At 45.4% G+C, this 24035-nt stretch overlaps 1 protein-coding gene across 20 annotated transcripts in view; it reads left to right on the plus strand.

The window, feature by feature from the left end:
• Window positions 1–16745, plus strand: part of Atxn7l1 (ataxin 7 like 1) — a 234968-nt gene extending 218223 nt beyond the window's left edge. For 11 of the 20 annotated variants that reach the window (XM_048786121.1, XM_048786124.1, XM_048786125.1 and 8 more), the window contains 3 exons: window positions 2737–2858; window positions 4303–4608; window positions 7371–9188. In XM_048786121.1, the coding sequence (XP_048642078.1) occupies window positions 2737–2858; window positions 4303–4608; window positions 7371–8490 (1548 nt within the window). In that variant the 3' untranslated portion in view covers window positions 8491–9188. Of the gene's footprint in view, window positions 1–2736; window positions 2859–4302; window positions 4609–7370; window positions 9189–11746; window positions 11826–13405; window positions 13500–13611 lie in introns of those variants that run through there. The other 9 variants (XR_007341581.1, XM_048786122.1, XM_048786123.1 and 6 more) reach the window with 9 other exon arrangements.
• The last annotated feature ends 7290 nt before the right edge of the window (window positions 16746–24035 follow it).

Consider the following 24035-nt stretch of genomic DNA (forward strand, 5'->3'; position numbering starts at 1 on the left):
AATTAAATGTTTTTAAAAAAGGGCTGGGGATGGGCTGAGGCTCAGTGGTAGAACACTTGCCTAGCATGCGTGAGGCCCTGAGTTCTATCCTAAGCACCACATAAAGATAGATAAATAAATAAAGGTATTGTGTCCATCTACAACTAAAAAAAAAATTAAAAAGAAAAAAAGAGTTGGGATGCTGCTGAGTGGTTAAGCGTCCCAGAGTTCAATCCCCAGTACCAAAAAATGATGATGATGATGATGATGATGATGATGATAAATAATACTAATAATCTTCCTATGAAGCCCTTAGACTTCCCCTTATATATCTACCCGAAACAGGCCACATGCTCACCCCTATACTAGTGGCAGAGAAAGAAAGAATTTCAGTGACCTCAGATGAAACCAGCCATGATTCGTCCCAAGGTTCTGGGGAAGGACACACCTTCCCTGCTACCGCTCCCTGTCAGATATCAGAGCAAAGGCATGGTGCTCTTAGCAAGAGGAAGACAGGTCCAGGTGAGAGGAGATGCAGTGGGCAAGGTTGGCAGCCAGCAGGGCCTACGGTGACCACAGGGAAGATCGGCTTCCTACTGAGGGCACAGTATGCCAATCAGGAACGGGAGCCTCAGCAGCTGTGTTGTCTTTTATCTGTGGAATTAGATAGGTGGGGAACCAAGATCAAGAGCTCCCAAGTCTGCAAGAGAGATGGGCTTTCCCAGAAGATCAGACTCTGGAGGACATCAAGGTATTCGTCCCCAGGACAAGCTGCTGTAGTAGGTTAGCTAAACTCTGGACATGGCACATTTGTGTGCCATTAATGTTTTGCTGATTTAAATGGAAAAGCCACAGATCTGTTTCTTTGGTTTGTCTAATCTCGTGGCCAATTAATACATTAAATCATTTTTGTAATAAACACTTAATGTGTCCTTAGCAATTGGGATGAAGAAAGAAATGATGTCTAGGGGCTAGAGTTGGGGCTTAGCGTTAGAGCTCTCGCCTAGCACATGTGAGGCTCTGGGCCCGATCCTCAGCACCACATAAAAATGAATAAATAAATAAAGGTGTTGTGTCCCACTACAACTAAAAAACAATATTTTTTTTAAAAAGAGAGGAAGAAAATGATGTCTAGACCTAGAACAACTCCTACAAACAGCTGGAGACCAGCTTCTGCATTGGAAAATTCTTTGGTATATTTTCCTGCTTGGCCAATAAGAACTTAGGGACACAAAAAATGTGTTCATCAGTGATACCAGATTTGGTAGGCACTAATATTTTAATGCAAAATCCCCCAAACACAAGCACAAACAGAACAAAGGGAAGGTCTTACATTTTCTCCTAAAAACTGTTCCAAAGGCTGGAGCCAGACGGGTTTGTGGAGTGGGTGCCAATCAGCACTATATCTGGGACAGAGGCCAGGGAGCTGCTGCAGGGCTGAGGAGCAGGGAAAACTGCATTTGAGTCACAGAGTCATTTGCAAACTTGTTTGAGCTCTAGACCAGCCTAATGTCACCTTCTCAGAGGCCACTCTGTCTTCTGGCTTTCCAGTTGTCCTAACATTATGATCAAGTGGTGTTTGCTAAACATTTGAATGACCATATTTCAACCATCTATTTTAAATGCAATGGTTTGCTTTAAACATTTTGGAGGAGCTTTGTCTCCCCAATCCTTTTTTTTTTTTTTTTTTTTGGTCAGGGGTGTACCAGGATTGAACTCAAGGGCACTGGACCACTGAGCCACATCCCTAGCCCTATTTTTTTTTTTTTAGAGACAGGGTCTCACTGAATTACTTAGCATCTTGGTTTTGCTGAGGCTGGCTTTGAACTCAAGATCCTCCAGCCTCAGCCTCCCGAGCCGCGGGGATTACAGGCATGAGCCACCACACCCAGCCAGATCAATTCTTTATCACAAACCTTTATGATTCTCATACAGAGGAGGAAGAGAATGGAGTCCCTGCTATTTATACACTAATAGCCATCAGGTTCATAAGCATTATATATGTAAAATGAAATAGCCACGTAGTTACTCCAAGGTGAAGTACAATAGAATATATAATAGGTATGCCAGGGGAGCTCGCAGGGGAAAGATCCATCAGATGAGCCTATTGGAAATGAGAATCTTGATTAGCGCACTGAATGGGGGACTGTCAAAGAGAAGAGAGCAGGAGAGGCAGAAGGGCAGTAGGAGCAAAAGCGTGGAAGCATGCTGTGGCCCCAGGCAGCCTGCAAGGGCCAATTCAAGCAGCTGAGGTCTGGACTAGGAAAGGAAGGCATTAGCCTGGTCAGAAGTGAAGTGGCTCTGTGACCTCTGTGACATCTGTAGGAAGGTATGGCCCATGGCACCAGAACCAGCATTTCCCATTACAAGGATGGGAGGCAGGGAGCCCCAAATTCTTTGAGAAGATGGATGATGTGGTGAACAGATGGAGCTCTGAAAAGTCTCCCTGGCTGCTTGTGATGGTTGTTTGCTTTTTAACCTAAAATGCTGGCCCAATCCCAGGAGTCGAGAATGTGGCCCCTGGTCCCAAGGAATATTGAATGTAGCTATTGTTGGGATAGAACGTGAGGTTCTGCAGAGTATCTCAAGCTCAAATTACAGCACCACAGAAATATTTTTGGCTTCAGTACTATTTGCTTCTTTATTTTGAGTAAAATGGTACCCCTGTGTGTTTTTATGCAAATGTTATTTTTCTCTGTGTGGTTTATATTAGCTTAATAACCTGTAATCAAAATTAAAATTTTGTTTTCCTCACAGTTTTGCTCATTCGGGAGTCGCCTCATGGGACGAGGGTACTATGTGTTTGATAGAAGATGGGATCGTTTTCGATTCGCACTAAACTCCATGGTAGAGAAACACTTGAATTCACAGATGTGGAAGTAAGTGAGCAGGTTCTGGGCAGTGTAAGGTCAGAGCTGCCCCACAGTCACCCGAACCCTAACTTCTACATAAACGTCAGCAGTTGGCATTTTCACAGAGCAAAGAGAGTCTGAAATCAGGATTTGTGATTAATTCTTCAACGTCAGCTCTTCTTCATGGTTTGCCTGAAGATTTCTAGAAATACATATGATGTGCTAGATATATACTTTTTATCTTCTTTGAAGATCATTTCTGTGTTGGTAATATTCTAAACTAAACAAAAAGGATATTAGATAAGATCATATTTCTTTGACAGGGCCTTTTTACTACTATTAAGAGCATCTAAGGATATTAAGAATATGCTTTTAGTAATGTTAACGATACAATAGCAATACTACTAAAGATTTTATGATTGGTTATAGACCAATTTCTAACTGTTTTCTGTCCTGTGGGGAAAATGTGTGCGGTTGCCAACAGGGCAGACCCTGAGCAATGCTGTGAAGTTGGTTAAGTTGATCTTTGGCCCTTCCCGTCTCCTTTGGGCCCCCTCCTCACCTCCGCTTGTCCCGTTTCCTTCCCTAAATTCCAACCTGTGTTCCATTTCTCTATGGACCTTTATTCTCCAACACTTCCCAATTTACTTTCATCTTAATAGGGGACTCACAAAAGGGAAGAAACCTCGATTGGATAGAATATGCTATTATGAAGGAACAACAGGCCTAGACCCCAACAAACCATGACACACACAAAGAGCTACCTTTTGGCCATTTGACAATGTAAGCCTCTGGGTGTCCCCCCACCCTGCTCCTACCAACAGGAGCTCTGAAGATACTATAATCCCATGGAAGCATGGATCATGTAAGTCTGGCCCCAGATAGTCCAGGAAAGCCAACAGCTGAAACCCCTACCCCGCCTAGAGCGGTCCTGGAAAGGCAGAAAAGGCATTCCCCAGAAGTGGGAGGGAACGGCATCCACAGTTTGCCCAGTCCTCGGTTCCCTCCTCTCCCAGCAGCTCTGGAACCTCAGCCCCTTTACACAATGAACTCGTAGACATGAGCCCCTCTGTGTATGCACTGAGCTCTCTCAGGGGACCTGGGACTATAGGTTGACATTTCACATAAACTAGGAAAGGGCCACAAGAGAAGCCTATCGTTTCTTCTCACTTAAGTGACTACCCAGTGTGGCTAAAGGGCACCCTTGACCTCTACTTGTGTCCACTCAAAAATGCAACCCAGGGGTGCTGCTGTGTGTGGGATTGATGACCATGTTCTCAGTTGCTCAGTGATCTCTCCTTCTGGGCTTGTTCCCCCCAAGATGGCAGCCTGCCCTGGTGAGTCTCTCTCAGCTCTTGGCTGCCCTGTGTTATGGAAGTGTAAATCCCGGACACGTGGAAGGAATGTGTTGATCTGTCTTTCGCTCCCTGGTGTCCTATCGGCTCAAGCTCCATATTCCTTTCCTCCTCAGGCACAGAAGCCCGAGCCACAGGGCATCAGGTCCCTCCCCCCTGTTCAGGACTTGCCTAACCAATCTGCTGTCACTGAGCAACATTGGGGCTGCCTGGGTGTCAACTCTGGAGAGCGTAGCACCACGCTGCCCTCTCAACCTCGCTGCCCAAACCCCAGGCCCCGACGGGCCCGAACCTGGAGGGATGGCAGCCGATGGGGGCATGGAAGACATTAGGAAGAAAAGGAACGGCCAAGACACTTTTTTCTTTAACAAGCATTTAACTCTGCATCAGGAGACGCCAACACAGTATTCTCTTTCAGCCAGGTCAGCATCTGGATCTCCACGCCAGCTGGCAGGGGAGGATGGGCACTGTCAGGAACTCATTCGCATCTGTGGGCTTTTGTACAGGACTTCCCTAGGCCAGTGTGCAAGGCTTACACCAGGGCACAGCCCAGCAAAGCTAAAATCCCCGGCCATTTGGCACCTAGAAAACACACAAACTGTTCAGTGTGGGAGACAGGGGTTCCCAGGGACAGCCCCTTGCACCACTTCTCCTCTGTCCTGGTGCCCTCCTTCCCCAGCTGACCACTGAGGATTAGTAGGGAGAGGAAAGAAAGGAATAGAACGTATGCCAAAAGTAACACCGATTCCGATCCTGAGTGAGGGCCAGGTATGATTTAGGACGTCAACTCTGCTTGTTGGCCCAAGTTGAAGCATGAGTTTTTACTATTTAATGGGGAAAATATAAATTGAGGAATTAAAAATAGATCCTATTCAAGGTCATCAAGTGGGGTCCTCCCTAAATGAGCCCTATCTGGTATTGGTAAATAACCTGTTAGCTGCCAAACCTCTGCCACTATGCATTTCTAGCTCTTCTTTAGTTGGTAAGGAAACTTGAGCCAAGGAAAGGTTTGAGTGGGATGCCTCTAGTACCAGAGTAAGGCAACAAAGACAGCAAGAAAGTTTGCTGATGCCTCACACTCTTAAGAAAAGTTCCCCAGCCCTGTTAGGAAGGGATTGTGGCCAGGCATGGTGGCACGCTCCTGTAATCCTAGCTACCCAGGAGGCTGAGATGGGAGGATTACAATTTAACGAGACCCTGTCTCCAAAATGATACAAAAAGGACTGGGGAACTCAGCCAGGGGTAAAGCTCCCTGAGTTCAGTCCCCAGCACTGACCAAAAATAAGGAAGGGATGGTAGGTGTAATGCCAGTGCCAGTGGCAGACAATTTCAATTCTCAGGATGTATGTAGACCTTTCCAATCTGATTCTATGGGAGTCCTTGCCCAGCATGCATAGTCCCTGACAATCCGGTTATGTTGCTGCTAAGAACTCACCCGCTCACCCATCCACCTACCCATCCATCCATCCATTCATTCACTCATTCATTCATTGCAAAAAATATTTATGGAGCACCTAGCTTAGTGCCAAAAGGAGCTTTTACATTCTTCAGGCCACCCAATGCCATCATAGCCGCTGTGGGTTTGGCAATATTTTTTTTCTTATATTTGATCTCCTGGGTCTGACATTCAAGCACACTGTGCTTCTGTATTCAGGATTCCTCTGGATTCCACCCTGAAGATGGGAGCCACAGGCTCCACCAAGTAGAGACAGAGAAGGGAATTGTCAGAGAAAGGAATGTGAGGAGAGGTGCTTACTTCTCAGTGTGGCCTCTGTCCAGAGTTCTTGGCACCTGGGTCTGGAGCCACGGCTGCAGGGTGATCTCCAGAGGGAGGGTTGGGAGAGGCCTCATCCAAGGTGCAGGTCCTAGGCTGGTCCTGCCTTCAAGGGCTGCTTTCGGAGAAAGAAAGCTAGTTCCTGATTTTTGATCAGCCCAGGAGAACAAACTCGCTGGGAACAGGGAAAGGAGCAGTGTAAGAAATAGGAAGGAACTGGCTTGAAAACATTCACTAGGGTCCTGAGGTCAATGTTCTTTCCAGCAAAATGAGGAACATGTGGGGACCCCATAGCTGCTATGCCTCCTCCTGGCCCTAGAGTAGCAAGAGCATCCCCCAGGCTGTAGATTGGAAGTGGGAGCCACTTCTAGCATAAGTCAAAAGATGGAATTTGCAGAGAGACCCCAAGAATGACCCCCTGCCTGATGCTTGCCCTGGCTCCAGGGAGTTTGCTTTTAGACACCTCCTACCCCAGCTCCAGGAAGACTGAAGAAGAAAATAGTGGCTTTCCCCTTTCCTATCCATATGTTGTCCTCCTGACCATAGCCTGCATTTACCCTCAGAACAAACTAGAAAGCTCTGGTCCCCTTCTCTGTACACACAAGTGTCCCCATATTCTCACCTTTTCCTGACAGGGGCCAGGAGGCTCTGTTGAAGGGCAGCTCCATTACAGCCCTTGGTGAGAGCTGAGGTAGGGTGGGATGAAGAGGGAAAAAATGTCAGTCCTGGATAGGGGTAACTTGACATCTTTGTCATTTCCCAAGATCCTGACCACCATGGCCATATGGAGCCAGCGACCTTGAGCTAACATTGAAATGCCTCCCCAGAGTAACCAGAGGCTGCAGGTAGCAGGAGTGTGCTGGCTCATGGAGAGGGGGCTATCCCCAGAGTATCTCTAGCCACACACCAGGTGGGGAACAGGGAAAGAGGGTGCAGTAGCCGGAAGTGGAACCTCTGAGCCATACTTCCAGGTGGCCAAGCCCTGTCCTCCCATTTCTTACTTCAAATCGGGACCTAAATGTGAAATGACCACTTCTCATTAAAGGCCACCTTCATCGCTGCCAAAAAAGAAAAAGAAAGAAAGAGAGGAGGGAAGACTGCTGGAAATATGTATGTTCTAAATAACATTGCCTTTGATTGATAAACCCAAATCAGCCATTCTCCAGTACAGGCGTGGAGAATAGGATCTGGAAACCCAAAAAGGGATTGAAATAGTTGCTGGATGTTGCAATGGGGCAGCATAAGGAAGGGCCATCCTTCAGCTCTTACCATCCACCAAGGCTTCATTCTCCATAGTCTGGTCCTGCCGGGGTGTTCTCTGTGGCCCTGATGCTCAGACTTCATTGAGCCTCCCAAGTGATGCCAACCCAATGTCTCACTGTTTCTCTTTGGCTCTTCTCTCGTGTTTAGGAAGATCCCTCCTGCGGCAGATAGCCCCATGCCCTCGCCAGCAGCCCACATCACCACCCCTGTTCCAGCATCCGTTTTGCAGCCTTTCAGCAACCCCGGTGCTGTGTATCTTCCTTCAGCTCCCATCAGCTCGAGACTCACCTCTTCTTACATAATGACATCAGCCATGCTCTCAGACGCAGCTTTTGTGGCATCGCCGGACCCGCGTGTCCTCATGTCCCACACCACAGCTTTCCCCCATGTGGCCGCAACCCTCAGCATCATGGACTCAACCTTCAAGGCCCCATCTGCCGTGTCCCCGATACCAGCCGTCATCCCTTCCCCATCCCACAAGCCATCCAAAACCAAAACCAGCAAATCCTCAAAAGTCAAAGACCTGTCCACCCGTAGCGACGAGTCTCCAAGTAACAAAAAGAGGAAGCCCCAGTCTTCGACTTCCTCCTCCTCCTCCTCTTCCTCCTCCTCCTCTTCCTCCTTGTCCCTGCCGCCTTCCCTCTCGTCTCCATTGTCAGGGCCCCACAAAAAGAACTGTGTCCTGAATGCCAGTTCCGCTCTGAACTCCTATCAGGCGGCCCCTCCCTATACCAGTCTGTCTGTGCACAACTCAAACAATGGGGTGAGCCCACTCAGTGCCAAGCTGGAGCTCTCAGGACGGACCTCGCTGCCCGGCGGCCCCGCGGACATAGTGAGACAGGTGGGCACGGTGGGCGGCAGCAGTGACTCCTGTCCCCTCTCTGTGCCCTCCCTTGCGCTCCACACAGGGGACCTCTCTCTGGCCTCACACAATGCCGTGTCTTCTCTGCCCCTCTCTTTTGACAAATCAGAAGGAAAAAAGCGTAAGAACTCGAGCACTAGTAGCAAAGCCTGTAAAATCACTAAAATGCCTGGTATGAATAGCGTTCACAAAAAGAACCCACCCGGCCTTCTTGCACCGGTGCCCGAGCCCGTTAACAGCACCTCCTCTCGGCAGGTAAGGGACCTCCTGGCACAGCCTTCATCGGCTCTGGGGGGTAGGGGGAGCTGGGCAGTGCCCCTGCTTGGCCAGGTGGCTCAGACAGGTAACGCAAGCGTGGCTCCTTTTCTCATTTTCCCTGTAGGCGACCTTCACCCTCTGCTTTGAGAGCAGTTTATTTAACAAATGCTTCAGAGACTCTCACTGTGAGCTAGGCAGTGTGCTGAGCACATTACAACCATCACCCCATTTAGTCCTCACAGCCGTCCAGTGCGATTGGTAGAATTGTTGCCACTTTACAGATGGGTAAACTGAGGCACGGAGCGTTTGAGTTCCCCACTCCACTTTTGTTGATTTTTTTCTATCTTGGGTTTATCAGGATGATTTCATTAAAGAGTTCTGGTGTTAAGAAGTTTGATTTGATCTGTTGGAAACCCCTCAGGAAGAGCCCAAGATCCAAGCAGGTTTAATGGCTAGGGAGTGGTAACCTGGTTTCCCAGGTTCCAGGAGATTGTCCGCAGTTCACCAGGCTGCCTGGATCCATGCCCCCTCCTAATGTAACTCTTTCCTTCCTAAAGGAAAACGGCAGCTCACGCCAAATGCATGTATCATGAGGACGCTGGGAAAACGTGGGTGGCCCAGCTGGGTGCAGTGGCACACACCTGTGATCCCAGCAACTTGGGAGGCTGAGGCAGGATGATCTCAAGTTCAGAGCCAGCCTTAGCAACTTAGTGAGGCCCTAAGCAGCTTAGTGAGACCCTGTCTCAAAATACAAAAAAAGGGAGGGGGGGGGCTGGAATGTGGCTCAGTGGTTAAGTGCCCCTGGGTTCAATCCCCATTACCAAAAATAAACCAAAAATGTGGGTGATCCAAGAAGAATGTGTGTTTCATTCCCTTGGGCTCCATTCCCAGTCCCAAATCCAGTCTGTCTTCCTGGGCTGGAGGAGCTACTTGGGAAAGGCCGCCACCACCCACTCCTCAGCCCAGCTGGTGGGAGGACCAACGCCTGCCCAGAGACTGGAGTTCAGCCTGAGGCCAGTGACCTAGAATTCATGGGCTAAACCATAAGGCTGGTCCAGGATAGGGATGAGGACTTTGGAAAGATGGGGGGCAGAGGTTAAAAGATGTCTTCATGTTTTATGTCACCATGTATGGGACTTGTTAAAACTCCATGAAGAACACCTCCTGAGGGAGGGGGAGTCACAAGTACACACTTGAACAACAGCAAGTTTGGAGCCCAAGGGGGCCAGACAGCTGCAACGAGGCCAAGTTGAGAGGAGTGCAAGATGCAGGTCCTCTGTAGCACCTGGGTCCATTCTGACCCCCCTCCCAGTTCCAGAAATAGGGATGGGGCCCTACCTGCAGACTAAACTGCTGGCCAGTGCTAGCACCAGTTTCAGGATGGAGGACACAGCCAGGGCTTCTCAAGCTAGAACGTGCACATGAATGTGAAAATGCATATTCTGCCAGGTGCAATGCTGCATGCCTTTAATCCCAGCGTCTGGAGAGGCTGAGGCAGCTGGATGGCAAGTTCAAGGCCAGCCTCAGCTACTTAGCAAAGCCCTAAACAACTTAGCAAGACCCTGTCTCAAAATAAAAAGGACCAGGGATATAGCTCAGTGGTAGAGCATCCCTGGGTTCAGTCCCCTGTACCAAAAACATTCACATTTGGAGTGAGCAGGCTTGAGGTTGGGCCTTTGCAGCCAGGCCCAACACAGCCCACCATGTACCAAGGACAGTCACAGAGGAAGGGACATACCCACATGTCCCCAGTACTGCCGTCCCAGGGACCCAGCTGGGCACAGAACCCTGACTTCCAGGCAGGGCCACTACACTACACTGGTTTGCTGACCATGCCTTGGACAGCAAAACCATGATATCTCACTCATTTTAGATAGAGTTCTAGCAGCTGACACGTGTGATGGTCTCTGTTCCAAGCACTTCAGATATATTAACTCAATAATTACCTGTCATTGCCCCCATCGTAGAGATGAGTCAACCAAGGCACAGAAAGGTTACCCAGCTCACACAGCAAATAGAGTAGGTCTGGGATTTAAAGACAGGCATTTTGCTCTGGAGTCGGGCTTTTGGCCTCCATGCTGTTAAGGGGCTGTCTCCACATTGAGAGACAGCTGCTCTCTTGGTTCTGGGGTCTGTAGGACTGTATGAAATGCTTGGGTGCCACAATGAATCAATCAAAAGCAGTGGCAAAAAAAAAATCAGATGAGTCTCCACCAGAGTGATTGTCAGGAGGAGAATCAACACTGGTGTTCACCTCTAGGGATTTCCAAGTGTTGGGAAAAGGCCATGGCCTTTGGGGTGTGCACTGATGGTCTTAGAAGGTTGGGAGAGTAAAAGCATAAAGTTGAAAAATCCAAGATAAGCCTGTGCTTTGGGGACAACTTGAGGATCCATTGAATTATGTTTGGTAGATATAAGGCCAGAATTTGCTACCAAGGTATTAAACAGACATGAACTGAGACTGTGTTGCAGGCAAATATCTTTAGGCAAAGGTGAGTTGATGTTGAGGAGGATCTGTGTACAGGCTGAAAGCACTAGTTGCCTTTGCAGCCAGGCCTGGTGGCGCCCACCTGTAACCCCATTGGCTCAGGAGGATGAGGCAGAAGGATCGCAAGTTCAAAACCAGTCTCAACAAAATTAGCAAAGCCCTAAGCAATTTAGTGAGACCCTGTCTCAAAATTAAAAATAAAAAAGGGCTGGAAATATGGCTCAGTGGTTAAGCACTCCTAGGTTCAACCCCTGGTACAAAAAAAAGAAAAAGACTTGCCTTTGCAAACAAGTCAGGAACAAGGCACTGGCCCCTGATATTAGCTCCCACGATGTCCCAGCCCACCACGTGACAAGGACAGTCACAGAGGAAGGGATCCATCCACATGTCCCCAGTACTGCCACCCCAGGGTCCTAGCTGAGCACAGTGTCCTGCCCTTCCTACACTTGCAGGGGCAGCCAGCACCATTGTGCTGATTTTCTGAATGCTGTCTCCTGGCCAGGAAACCCGATGCAGAAACAGGCCTAGGTGTCTTTAGCCACTGATGGTCCAAGGGAATCTGGGCTGGAGACAAGGTGGGTCTGCAATGTGGGTCAGAGGTAGGTGAACTTGTGTAGCCCACACGTGGACGTGCTGGGGCTCCCAGGAGAGGCCAGCTTCTCACCAGATACTTCACCCTGACACTTGCAGTCTGTCCATCTGGGGAGCAAAATTAGAAGTTCACTACCATCCTACTTTTCCTCTGGGAACCATTGTCACTTTCTCTGCCACTGAAGATGGAAAGGCTCATTCCGAAGCAGTGTGAGAGAATGAGGCCCGTTGCACAGCCCTGCTCCTCACCCCCAGCAGTGTGGTGTCGGAGGGACTTTCCAAGGTGCCTCTGGTGTCTGAGTGGGTTTCACTGGTGTCTTTCAGGTTGGGAAAAATAGCAGCCTAGCTTTGTCACAATCCAGTCCTTCAAGCATATCCAGCCCAGGACACAGCCGACAGGTAAGTTAATGGGGGTCACGATGATCCACAGAGTCCATATCAGGGCAAAAAGAGTGGGCTGGGCATTGGGGTCAGAGGTCAGACCCTAATTCAAACCTCACCTCTAGTTAAGAGTGTGATTACCTGGCTCCCAAACCTAGCTAGGCCTTCTCGTTATTAACTTTACTCCTTGAACAAGTTACTTAACTTCTCTGTGCTTCCATTTCCTCATGTATAAAGGGGAGCCCCTCATGGCCACTAACGCCGTAAGGCTCTTGGGAGAATTAAATTAGTTTATTCACATAAAATCTCTGGAAAATGCCTGGCACGCAGCAAACACACAAGTGTTAGCTGTTATTATTATTATCAGATGTGTGATCGTAGGCAGATTGTTTCTCTGGGTCTCGGTTTTTTCATCAGTTAAGTGCCAAAATTGGGCTGGCAGGGTAGTCTCGTGGTAGAACACTTGCCTGGTACACATGAGGTCCTGAGTTCAATCCTGAGTGCTGCAAAAAAAAGAAAAGAAAAGAAAAGGGCAAAATTGATGCTTACGTCCTAATAGCATTGTGAAATTTAAATAAGATGATGTTGATTAAAGGGCTTACTCGTGACATTTATCAGTCTGTGCTTTCTCAAAGGCCTGGTGAACTGTACTTGTCTTTCAAGATGTGGTTTCATGCTAGGCATATTCAGGATAGATTTAGCAGTTTTTATGAACTTGAGGTGTGAGAGTAGTCAACGTACAAGCTCAGGGATATGATTTTTCTCAGTGGAGTGTGTGTGTGTGTGTGTGTGTGTGTGTGAAGAAAGCAAGGAGGGTCAGGGGTGGGGTTGTGCCTCAATTACATGTCATGTTGTTTTGGACATGCAGTCATGTTTTATAGACACTAAAGAGCAACATGTTTGTGTTTTGCCCTTTGAGATTTTCCCACAAATCTTGGGTAGAGTGTAGGGGGAAAAGATTACAGGGAAACTTTTTGTATCCCTAGATGCAAAGGGTCTCCCCACTATTTTGAGTGGCTATGGGCCTCTTTGCACTTGAGCCTCTGCAGCCTATCATCTGTGCTAGTCTGGGAGGGTGGCGCCTCTATGCTTAGTCAGCTTCTGTGGTGGGGGGGCCCCTGGCAGAGGTTGCTGAGTGTGTCTAGAGAATACATTTTCACCCTCACCAAGCATGTGTCCATAGCTCCAGGTCCCTTGCTGGGAAAACGAATGCTGGCAGTGAGACTTAATAAATATGGAATAATACCAACAGCTACTACTTGGTGAGCACTGTCTCTGCAGCTGTGCTAAGCCCTTTACATACTGTATGTACATACTTGTAACAACCCCATGAGGGACAAGAGTATACTCCTGTGATAGATGGAGATGGCTGTCCTAAGAAGCTAAGTAACTTGAACCTAAAATCTTGCTTCTCTAAAGCCTCTGTATTTAACCCAACGGTATACTCCTTCCTTAGATAATTCATTGGGCCATCTGTAGGTTATGTAGGAAAAGGTGAACCAATAGAGGGGAAAAAAATGAAGACATCACTTATTCCAGTCCTCTCTCCAGGAGAGGAGTTCCAGGAATGTCCACTGCATTTGTCCCTGTGTTTTCCTCCAGTCCTAGGATCATGGTGACTACATAACATATCTGGAGTCCTTTATAGCCATCACCTCATTTGCTTATTACAGCTGTCCTTTGCCATGTACTGGAGGTAGGATGTTATCCTTTCTGTTATGGTTGAGAAAACTGAGGCTCCATCCTTGAATTTTCATGGGCTATCCCAAATGTATGGTTTTGAAACAAGTTTTTCTTTTCTTTCCTAGAAGAACACAAACAGAATGGGCAGGATAAGGACTCTTCCATAACAAGACTATGAAGCCACTTCCAAAACAATTCCTGGTTGTGATCCCACCCCAGGAGGCCATGGCAGGAGGAGGAGGGAGGGGAGTGGGCCCTTGGGGAGTGTCTCTTCCCTATGCCCTGCCTGTGGCTCTGGCCTTTCTTCTTCTTTTTTTTTTTTTTAATGATCAGTTTTTTTGTTGTTGTTGTTGTTTTTGAAGAAACAGAAAAAGGCAAAAGAACGTGGATTTGAAACTTTCAGAAAACAATACCAGTGTTTTCTTTCCATTTTTCATTTGCCACATTTATACATTCTTCCAAATTTGGGGTCACTTCCCTCACTCCTGATGCTGCTACCCCACCATAATTTTGCTCCTGCCCTGAGAGCAGACGTCGCAGAATGTCAGTTCTGGGTTGGCGCCGTCTGAAGCTCTTGAACTTTAGCACATGCAGAGCTCTTCTTCCTTGTTCTCTCCCACCGCATCCCTCCCATCCCCAACCTGCCACTCACAGGGCAGGAGGGGCCCACTGGCCATCAGAAGTGGCTGGATCCCACCAGTACCCCCTGGACAGCATGCTGGTGAAGGGGTTTTGTTAGGGAGGATCCTGAGAGGAAAGAGCCAGAGGGTATGTGAGTGCCCTCAACAGATTTCTGCAGCCCAGCAGGCAAAATTGAGAACATTGGCTGCTTAATGACCTGGTTTACCAATACCAGTGTCTAGCTGTACAGCTCAGAAAAGACATACAGGAGAAGCAGAGGGGACCTGGAAGAGTGGCAGAAAGCAGAACCTGGCCAGTAGGAGACAATGTCCCTTAAAAAATGGTGGGGACCAAGTAACTGACGGTCTGAGCTTGTTAGGAATCAATTCTGCAGAATCCCTTCCAGGGCACGGTGTGCAGGTTCCCAAAGTTGAGTGAGTCAGAGATGGAGGAATCCCAGGGGAAAGGCCACTGAACCAAAAAAGTCACTCCATCAGGAAGCATGGTGATCTTCAGCTAAAGGTTCTCAAGTTGCCCTCTGGGGACAGGAAAGATCCTCAAGGGGAAAGCCTCCATGGAGGATCATGTATCAAATCCCTTGTGAAAATAAATACTAGCATTGCCCACTCATGCCCAGAGGGGAGCTTGCATTGCCCACCTACACCCAGAAGTGAGCATGCATTCTGTTCTCAGATGCCCCAACTCAGACAGCCACCCCTGAGAAGGAATGGTAAGGACGTGCCATCGCTTAGTGAAGAGCCATTTGGAAGAGCTGAAGAGAGACATTGGAGCATCGCAGCTATGAAGTTTTTCACACTGGAGTTTTGAAAGAAACAGCAATACCATAAACTCTAATAAGGAATCATCATCAGGAACGGAATTCCTAATGTGAAATAGGTGTTCTGTGCTATTAATTAATCTTATAAGTTTGCATACAACAGAGATGCTAGGAGGTTCTCTTTCATCCTGAAATCAGAAATGCTAGTCTCGCGGCTGGGTGCAACCCCCAATCCCAAGGTTTTCCTTTATTTTCCCATCCCCCAACCCAAAGATCAGACTACTGTTAAGTTTCACCACACGATTGGAATCTGCAAAGGTGGGAGGCCAACGGAGTGATCTGCATTGATGGAATTGCACTGACAGTATTTCTTATAGGATTACTAAATTTTTTAATATAAAAAAAGATTTTTTTAAAAATCAGGAGTTGATATTAAGTACCTGGACATTAGTTCAGATGATTTCATTTTTATTTCAACAGTGTTAAAAGTGCACTTATATGCTGGTTTATTTGAGTCTTGGAAAAAAGAGACTGCAAATTGAAGGGACGATTGTTAACTTTTTCTTTTAAAAAAAAAAAGGTTAAGGCAGATTTTAAGACTTATAAATGTTTAAGAAATTATAAACAAGGTTAGACCCTTTGAAAAAAAAGTTTAGAAGATATTCTTAAAGTAAATTTTTATAGTGTTAATTTTGTAATAATTTATGTTTTACTATATTACAGAGCTAACTGACCAGAATAGTTTCAGAAACAATATGAAACTTAGGAAAGTTTAAGCAATGTTTATATTTTTAAAATGTTCTTTGAATTATGTTTTTATTGTATGTTTCTTCAGACCGAAAAGTATGTACATATCTTTGTTATTTTTGCACAATTTTTGTCTTGTTCGGTTTTAGAAGTCTGATGTTTTTTATAATTTATTTTGAGTTTTAAAACTTGCAGGAGTAGAAACAAAACCAATCTCAGCAACAAAATAACCCTCTGATTTATAAACTTTTACACTCGAAGAGGGAAAACAAAGGTTGAGAGATGAAGTGGCTGCTTCTGAGAAATAGTGTCTCAACAGGGACTGATGGAGCGGGTTCAACATTTTAGCTCCCTGCGTCTTGAAATGGAAGCTGGAATAAAGAGGTTCCTCACCAAATGCTGCTTACTTTCTTGAAAAACTGGCTCTGACCAAGGTGAGGACATTTATGGATAACTGAGCAAAAAGGGAAAACCCACGGTATTTCTTCTTTCGCAATCAACCACAGGTTTACTTTGTAATGATGTATTAAAACTTGCAGCTTGAAAAGTGGAATGCAAATAAAGGTTTTCTTTGGGTTTATTTTCATGGAGTTCAACTGGACCAGCCTATAAAGCATCTTTAGGGTGGTATCCTTTGGGTCCTTCTGTTCTGCACACCCCCAAACAGCCTTCTCTCCCAGCCCCTTGACTGCACACACCCCTATTTGCCTGAAGATCTCCTGACTTGTCGCCAGCCATAGAGGCTCGAAAGCTCTGGTTAAACATAACGCAATGCATAGACCTGTCAGCCATGAAAAAAAAAAAAAAGGAAGAAAGACAGAAAAGAAAGAAAAGGAAAAAAAAGCGACTTGGATAACTTGTATGCCTTCTTTTGTATCAATGTACCAATTGTAAATAATGCTGATCAACCTTTGTAGAGAATAGTTTATACAGCATATTCTATTATTGCTGATTCTCAGTGAACTCTTGTTTTAAAAAAGGAAAAAAAGAAATTTTCTATTTACACCTTATATTTTGTTATGCTGTTGGCCCATGGCACTTTAACAAAACTCTGTGGGTTTAGGTAGCTGGTCAGTCATGGGGTACATTAAATAACTGTTGTTGCACAGACAAGAATTTGCACCTGCTCATTTGTCCTTTCCTACTACCGATTTTAGAACCTTTTCCAGAAGAATTTTGAAGAAAGCATGTCCAATCATTCTAAACAAATGCCACACTTGTGGAGTGGGTTTCTTTTCTACGATCCATATTTTGTAACACTAAGTATTTTCCTTCTTTGTCCCGCACCTTTATGTATTAGCACTATCAGATAGAATTCATTCCATGCCTGTGATATTGTAAGCAGAATAAATGTAAGGAGGTGTAAATAGTAAATTATATGGCTTACAGTTTTAAAAAGAAAGAACAAATATGTATCTATTGATACTGCCATGGTTCAGCATCAGGCCTGGAAATATTCTCCAGTAAGCGATTGTAATTATTATTTTTTTTTTGCTTTTTTTTTTTTCTTTTGTAACATGGCTTTGTAAATAAAATAATTTATATGTTTGTAAAAAAGAAAGAAAGAAAGAAAGAAAGTCTTGGGGTTTTCATAAATTCTAAACTTTTGGTCTGCCTTTCTTTTCTTGTGGGTGACAACACTGTCACCAGAAGAGCCTTCTCCCTAGAACATACGTTTGCAGCAGGAGATGACGGGGATAGTGAATTCATTGGCCAAATATTTATGGAGCCTCCTCTCTGTGCCTGCCCCTGAGCTAGGCGCTGTGTGTTCAGTGAAGAGAAACAGACACAATCCCAGCTGCTCTCTGGAAGCTACCCAGTCGGGGAGAGAGCAAATAAACACATGATCAAATGTGTAATTACAGCTTGTGGCCAATGCTATGTGGAAAGAACTGAGTTTTATGGGAGAGAAAAAAACAAGAGAAACTGGTGTGAATTGGAGAGGGCAGGTCTAGAGGTCTCTAAAGAAGGGAGCAGAAGGCAGAGATCATCCAAGGTAGGAAAGCTTGGTAAGCCCTCAGGGCATAAGGAAGGGTTCACTCTGGACACAGCAGAGACAGAGAGATGGACAGAAGTTAGGGACAAAGTCACATAAAGCCTTGTAGAGTTTGGATTTTGTACTAAATTCAGAGGGAATTCTTTGAAGGGCTTTAAATAAAGGCATGACATGATCTATTAAAAAAGTTTTCTAGGGGCTGGGGTTGTGGCTCAGTTGTAAGGTGCTTGCCTAGCATGTGTGAGGCGCTAGGTTCGATCCTCAGCACCACATAAAAATAAATAAAGGTATTATGTCCATCTACCACTAAAAAAGATTAAAAAAAAAAAAAAGTCCATGTGGTCCCAGGATAAAGACAGGAGCTATGAAGAGAAGGGAACTGGCGGAGCATGGTGGTATACCCCACAATCCTAGCAACTTCTAAGGCTGAGACAGGTGGATTGAAAGTTCCAGGCTAGCCTCAGCAACTTAGTGAGACTCTGTCTCAAAATAAAAATGGCTAGGGGGGCTGAGGTTGTGGTTCAGCGGTAGAGCGCTCGCCTAGCACGTGCGAGGCCCTGGGTTCGATCCTCAGCACCACATAAAAATAAATAAAGATATTGAGTCCAACTACAACTAAAAAAAAAAAAAAGTTGTCATGACCTTTTAAAAAAAATGGCTAGGGATTTGGCTCAGTGATTAAGCACCCCTGGCTTCAATCCCCAGTACCAAAAAAAAAAAAAAAAGAATAGGTTCAAGATACATTCTAGATATAAAATTAACGTGACTCATCTGAGGAAAGAATGACTCCCAGGTTTCTAGTAGAGCAATGGTGTTGGGTAGAGGTGTGAAAAACCAAGGCAGGAAGAGATTTTTTTAGGGGGCCTCAGGAATCGTGTTTAGTGAAGTTTGGGAATCCCAGTGTGTGCTCTCCACATGAGCGGCCCAAGGTGATCTCTGAAAACCGTTCAGTGTTCACTTGACCCAGAAAACCCTACAAAAATCATGCAAGTTAAGAGGTTCCTCAGGAGCTCAGGGAAACTGCCCAGCCCATCAAAGGTAGGCCTACCCAAAAAGCCACCAAGTATCTGAAAGGCGTCACCTTACAGAAGCCATGTGTGCCATTCCATTATTACAGTGGTGGATTGGGAGGTGTGCCCAGGCCAAACCTTGAGGCTGTACAAAGGGCCAGTGGTCCCCCAAAAAAGGGCTGAATTTTTGCTACACAGGCTTCATAAGGCAGAGGGTGCTGCTGAACTTAAAGGTTTCGGTAGATTCTGTGGCTACTGAGCACCTCCAGATGAACGAGGCACCCAAGATGCACATCATACATTCAGAGTCCAGGCTCAGGTTAACTCAGACACAAGCTCCCCCTCCCACATCAAGATGATCCCCACTAAAGAACAAGTTATTCTTAAACCAGCAGAGGAGGTTGCACATAAGAAAAAGATGTTCCAGAAGAAACTAAAGGAAAAAAATCACCTGGGAGTTTGTCAGTATGAGCAAGACCCTGGGTTTAATCCCTGGGGGTGGGGGAAGGTGGGTAAATTCAATATCAAATAAAGGTAAATAGGAGTTAAATATTAAGTTTTGTTTTATACTTAGATATTTGATCATGTAAGAGATGACAGTAAAATGTGTAACTGTCCCTGATGCTGCTTTATCAGGAAGGCATGGTGCAGACACTATCGGCTGATCTAGGTTGGCACTGATTTGGGAAGCAGGTCCATGGAGGTTATTTAGAGCCATAAGTATGGTTGAGTGAGGTTGCTTAAGAGAATGTAAAGGGAGACAAGCAGACATTGGGGAAGTTGAGTAGAAGCCAAAAGCTGGCAAGGATGAAGCACTCACTGAGAAAAGAGAACACAACAGAAAGTGGTTCCCTGGAAGCCAGGACTTTAAGATGTTCAAGGAGCAGTCAACTAAATCAAATACCACTGCAGTGTAAGAGAGAGACGGAATGTGTCTGGGGTTTTGCAACACGGAGGTCATTGAAACTACCACACAAATTACCACAACTTTGGTGGCTTAAAATCACAAAAATGTATTCTCTCACAGTTCCGAAGACCAAAAGTCTCTAGACTTCCAAAGGCTGTGGAGAATCTTCCCTCACCTCTTCCAGCTTCTGGTGACTGCTGACATTCTTTGGCAAATCTCGGTTTAGAAACATATCACTTCAACCTCTGTCTCCATCTTTTCGCCTTTCTCTCCTGGGTGTCCCTGTGTCTTACATCTCCACTATCTTTCTCTTACAGGGATACCTGTCACTGGACCTAAGCCCCAGTTTAAATCCTGGTTAATCTCTAGATGCTTAACTCAATTACATCTACAAGTTCCATTTTCCAAATAAGTCCATACTTATAGTTTCTGGAGTTGGGACTTGAAAATATAGAGAGATTTTATATATTTGTATATATTTTGTGTGTGTGTGTGCATGTGTGCACGTGTGTGATTACTATTTAATTCACTCCGGTGACCTGACAGCAGGTATGGTGGAGTTTGGGAGGTGAGGATGGCAAAGCTGAACTGGAATGTTTTGAAGGATGAATGAAAACTAAGCAAGGAAATTCAGTAAGTATAGACAAACCATAAAACGTTGGAAGGCACAGGGTAGTTTGGGATTGGGGTTTTTTGTTTGTTGGGTTGGTTTGTTGATTGGTTGGTTGGTTGGTTGGTTGGTTGAATGGTTGTTATTTTTTTTTTCAAGGAAGGAGAGGCCAGACTATGATGCAGACACTGGTGAGGCAGGGGTAACAGGAGAGCCAGAGGTTGATAAAGCAAAAGAGAAGAGTCCCTGGGAAGGCAAGAGGGAGGGATGGAGGGACACTTCTTTGAGGGAAATAAGGAAGAAGTCAGCTCGTGTAGATTCAATGTTGGGAAGATGAGGAAATTTCCATCTGATGGATTCCATTTTCTCAGTGACCAGAGGCAAGTTGAAGGTGCATGAGAAAGCTGGAGAAGTTTGAGAGGAGTAAGGAAAGAATAAAATGGTTACTAAAGAAACTGGATTGCCAGAGAACATTGAGGGCACATTTGCAATCTGTGATTGAAGAAGGATCCGGACACGGAACAGACGGTCTTGGACAGTGGTTTAAGTACACAAAGAGCAGAACAAGGACAGTTGGAGCCAAAGCTCTTAAGCAAATTAAGGCAAATATCTTGTCATTTTGACTCAGGCCCAAGAGAATATTTTCACTTACTGTGCAGAACAGAAACCAGAGGAACCAGATTTGATGCTTGGTACACATGCAGTAGGCACATTGAATACATGTTAAATTTGATTGCCAACGGTCACAACAACATCAGCATAGCACTGCTAGTATCAACAACTTCCTTGTCCATCAGTTCTCTCAGAGACTTGTTTGTGTGACTGGCTGCCCATTACTGCATTGGCCTGGGTGACTTGTAATGCCATTTTGAAAAAGGCCTGGGCATTCTGTTTTTTTTTTTCCAAACTCAGGACTCTGAAAAGGCTCCTTCAAAATGAGTGAGACTTGGAAGCACCCTCTTTGGGTAATATGAAAACTGGATGGACACATTGATTTGTTTATAGTACTAGGGAAGGAACCCAGTGGGGCTCTACTACTCGGTTCCATCCCCAACCCTTTCTTTTATATTTTGAGAAAGGATCTCACTAAGTCACCTAGTCTGGCCTCGAACTTGCCATCCTCCTGCCTCAGCCTCCCAAGTAGTTGAAATTACAGATGAGCATCACTGTGACTGGCGTGAATGATTGATCTTAAGGGCCCTCCTCTACAGGTGACAAAACAGACACACAGAGGTGAAATGAGGTACTAAGAACATGCAGCCTATTTATTCTCCCTTCTATCTGGTACCCTCTCCATGGTCCTCTCTGCTTCCTGTAGAAATAAACTCTGTCTAAAGGCTTTTCTTCCTAAACCACTGTGAGTATGTTCATGGAGCTCTTTTAAAATTCTATGGGTCCCCTAGTTGGTTTTCTCAGGTTTCTGTAATTCATTCTACTGTACTTGAATACTTTTCTCCTTTTTGGTTTTTCCCATTTGGCAATAACTACTTGACTAATGGATTATTTCTTGCTTTCTGATCTGGTTGGGACAACCTCCAGAGCAGCAGATTTTATGTATCCATGCTTCTGAGAAAAGTACCCAGGACCCAGGAATGTATTTTAATGTTTATTTTCTATCATTACATCTTCATAAGCTATTCAACTAGAAAAGTGAGAAAGATGCAAAAGAGCTGAATGCTTCAAACACCAAATCAATCCCATGCAAGTCTGAATCATTGCAAAATCACTGTGGGAAGCTTGCCAACAACTTGGAGGTGCTGCATTTATTGAGAATTCAAATCACAAATCAGATCTGAGGTCATTAACATTGGGAAGGCTCTCTTAATTTAAAAAATTGTAGAACTCTTTCTGGCTTTCCCCTTTAGCCTACAAATATTTAGTGAGTGTTTAATCAAACAGCATCATCATGAAAGTATTTGGCTTCCTCTGCAACCTGAACAAGAACTGTGGAGGCTGATGTTGAAACAGGAGCTTCCACCGTCTGTGTTAGGATTTTCATTTTCTCCCAGCTTCTTCACTTCCCTGGCTGATATCCAACCAGGTCTTATCACGGACTGCCTCCCTCCCCAGAAATGCTCTTTCATGCCCCTGAATAATCCAGACCCAGTGCTGGGAGATGGGAGAGAGGGTGACAATTTTGGCACATTCTTGAAATAGGACAAAGGGTGACACAGAAATGAAGAGAATGGACAGGAACAATAATAGGGATTCTGAGGCTTTTCTACTAGGAAGAATCAGATGTCATGTTTTTGTTTTTTTCAGTTCTTATCAGCCTTTTGGTTCCATCCAACTCAACAAACTGAGAACGTTTTTCTGTGCACATGCTCCCACTTCGAGCAGAGGACTAATCAGGTGGGATTACCCACAGAGGGCGCCTCCAGGCCCCGGCTCACCTTCAAGCTCGGTGAGGTTGTTCCTGCCAGGTCCATGCTGATCCCAGCATTGTTTAACATTTTAATTAATGAATTGGCATTCAAAGTAACCTTGGTGAATTAAAACCATGAATACAAACACACTGACTTATAGAATAGCTGTTACCTTTGGGGGCACAAGGAGATTTCTGGAGTGCTGAAAACGCTCTGCATCTTGAGCTGAGAGTTTGTTAAATGATCTAATCATTTGTAAAATATTTATCATATTGTATACTTAAGATATGTTCATTTTGGGGCCGGGCGCAGTGGCATACCCTGTAATCCCAGAGACTCAGGAGGCAGAGGCAGGAGAATCATGAGTTCAAAGCCTCAGCAATTGAGAGAGATGCTAAGCAACTCAGTGAGACCATGTCTCTAATAAAATACAAAATAGGGCTGGGGATGTGGCTCAGTGGTTAATCCCCGGTACCAAAAAAAAAAAATGTTCATTTCAATTTGTGTTCTGAAATTTAAATGTTCACACACACACAAAATATATGGAAGACTTGAAGTGATATGTGTCAGCAAAAAGAAGAAAGTTACAACATGGTTGGAGGAGAATACTGATGAGAAGCTCAATTTGTCCTTCATCCTCCCGGGGGCAGTATGTACCACAGAGGAGAGGCTGCAAACAATGGGTTGAAAATGGGAAAGGAGGGTGAGGTTAGGGTGGAAATCTCACATGAGTTGGGCATGGGTGTGCACACCTATAATCCTAGCAACTTGAGAGGCTGAGGCAGGAGGATCGAAAGTTCCATGCCAGGCTGTGCACCTTAGTGAGACTCTGCCACTAAATAAATAAATAAATAGGGGCCGGAGATGTAGATCACTGGTAGAGCACCCCTGGGTTCAGTCTTTAGTACCACCAAAAAAAGAAGGAGGAGGCGGAGGCGGCGGAGGAGGAGGAAACGAGAGAGTGAAAGAAAGAAATTAATCTTATCTGAGTTGGCTGGGCCTCCCTTCATCTCCCATATACAGGCAACTCTCCCTTCTGTGGCCACTAGAGGGTTTTCAGGAGAAATTAAATGAGATGTTGAGAGGTTCTGGACTGAAGGATACCAGGCCCAGCAGAGAAGGTTACCTCAGAGTGGATGTGAAAAGTGGAAGGAAGTATGAAATTGCTTCTTTTCATCATAAATTCCTCTACAGAACTTAAAATTTTCAAATAGTGCTTGGAGTTTGTCTGTTTTAACTTACATAAGCATACCATCAGGATGCCTAAAATAATAATGAAGTACATGGGGAAACAGGGCAGGAAGTGTAGCTCAGTAGTAGAGAACTTTCCTACTATACAAAGACCCTGGGTTCGATTTCCAGCACTGAGGAGAGGGGGAAAAAAAGGAAGGAAGGAAGAAGAAAGGGAGGGGAAAGAAAAAGAAATATATGAGAACCATTAGGTATCTCATCTACCTTTTTATCATGGTATAGCATTTGACTCTCAGATGGCTTTGAAAGTAATCTATAGGGCT

Source organism: Marmota marmota, unplaced genomic scaffold (assembly GCF_001458135.2).
Source record: "Marmota marmota marmota unplaced genomic scaffold, marMar, whole genome shotgun sequence".
Lineage (NCBI taxonomy): Eukaryota > Metazoa > Chordata > Mammalia > Rodentia > Sciuridae > Marmota > Marmota marmota.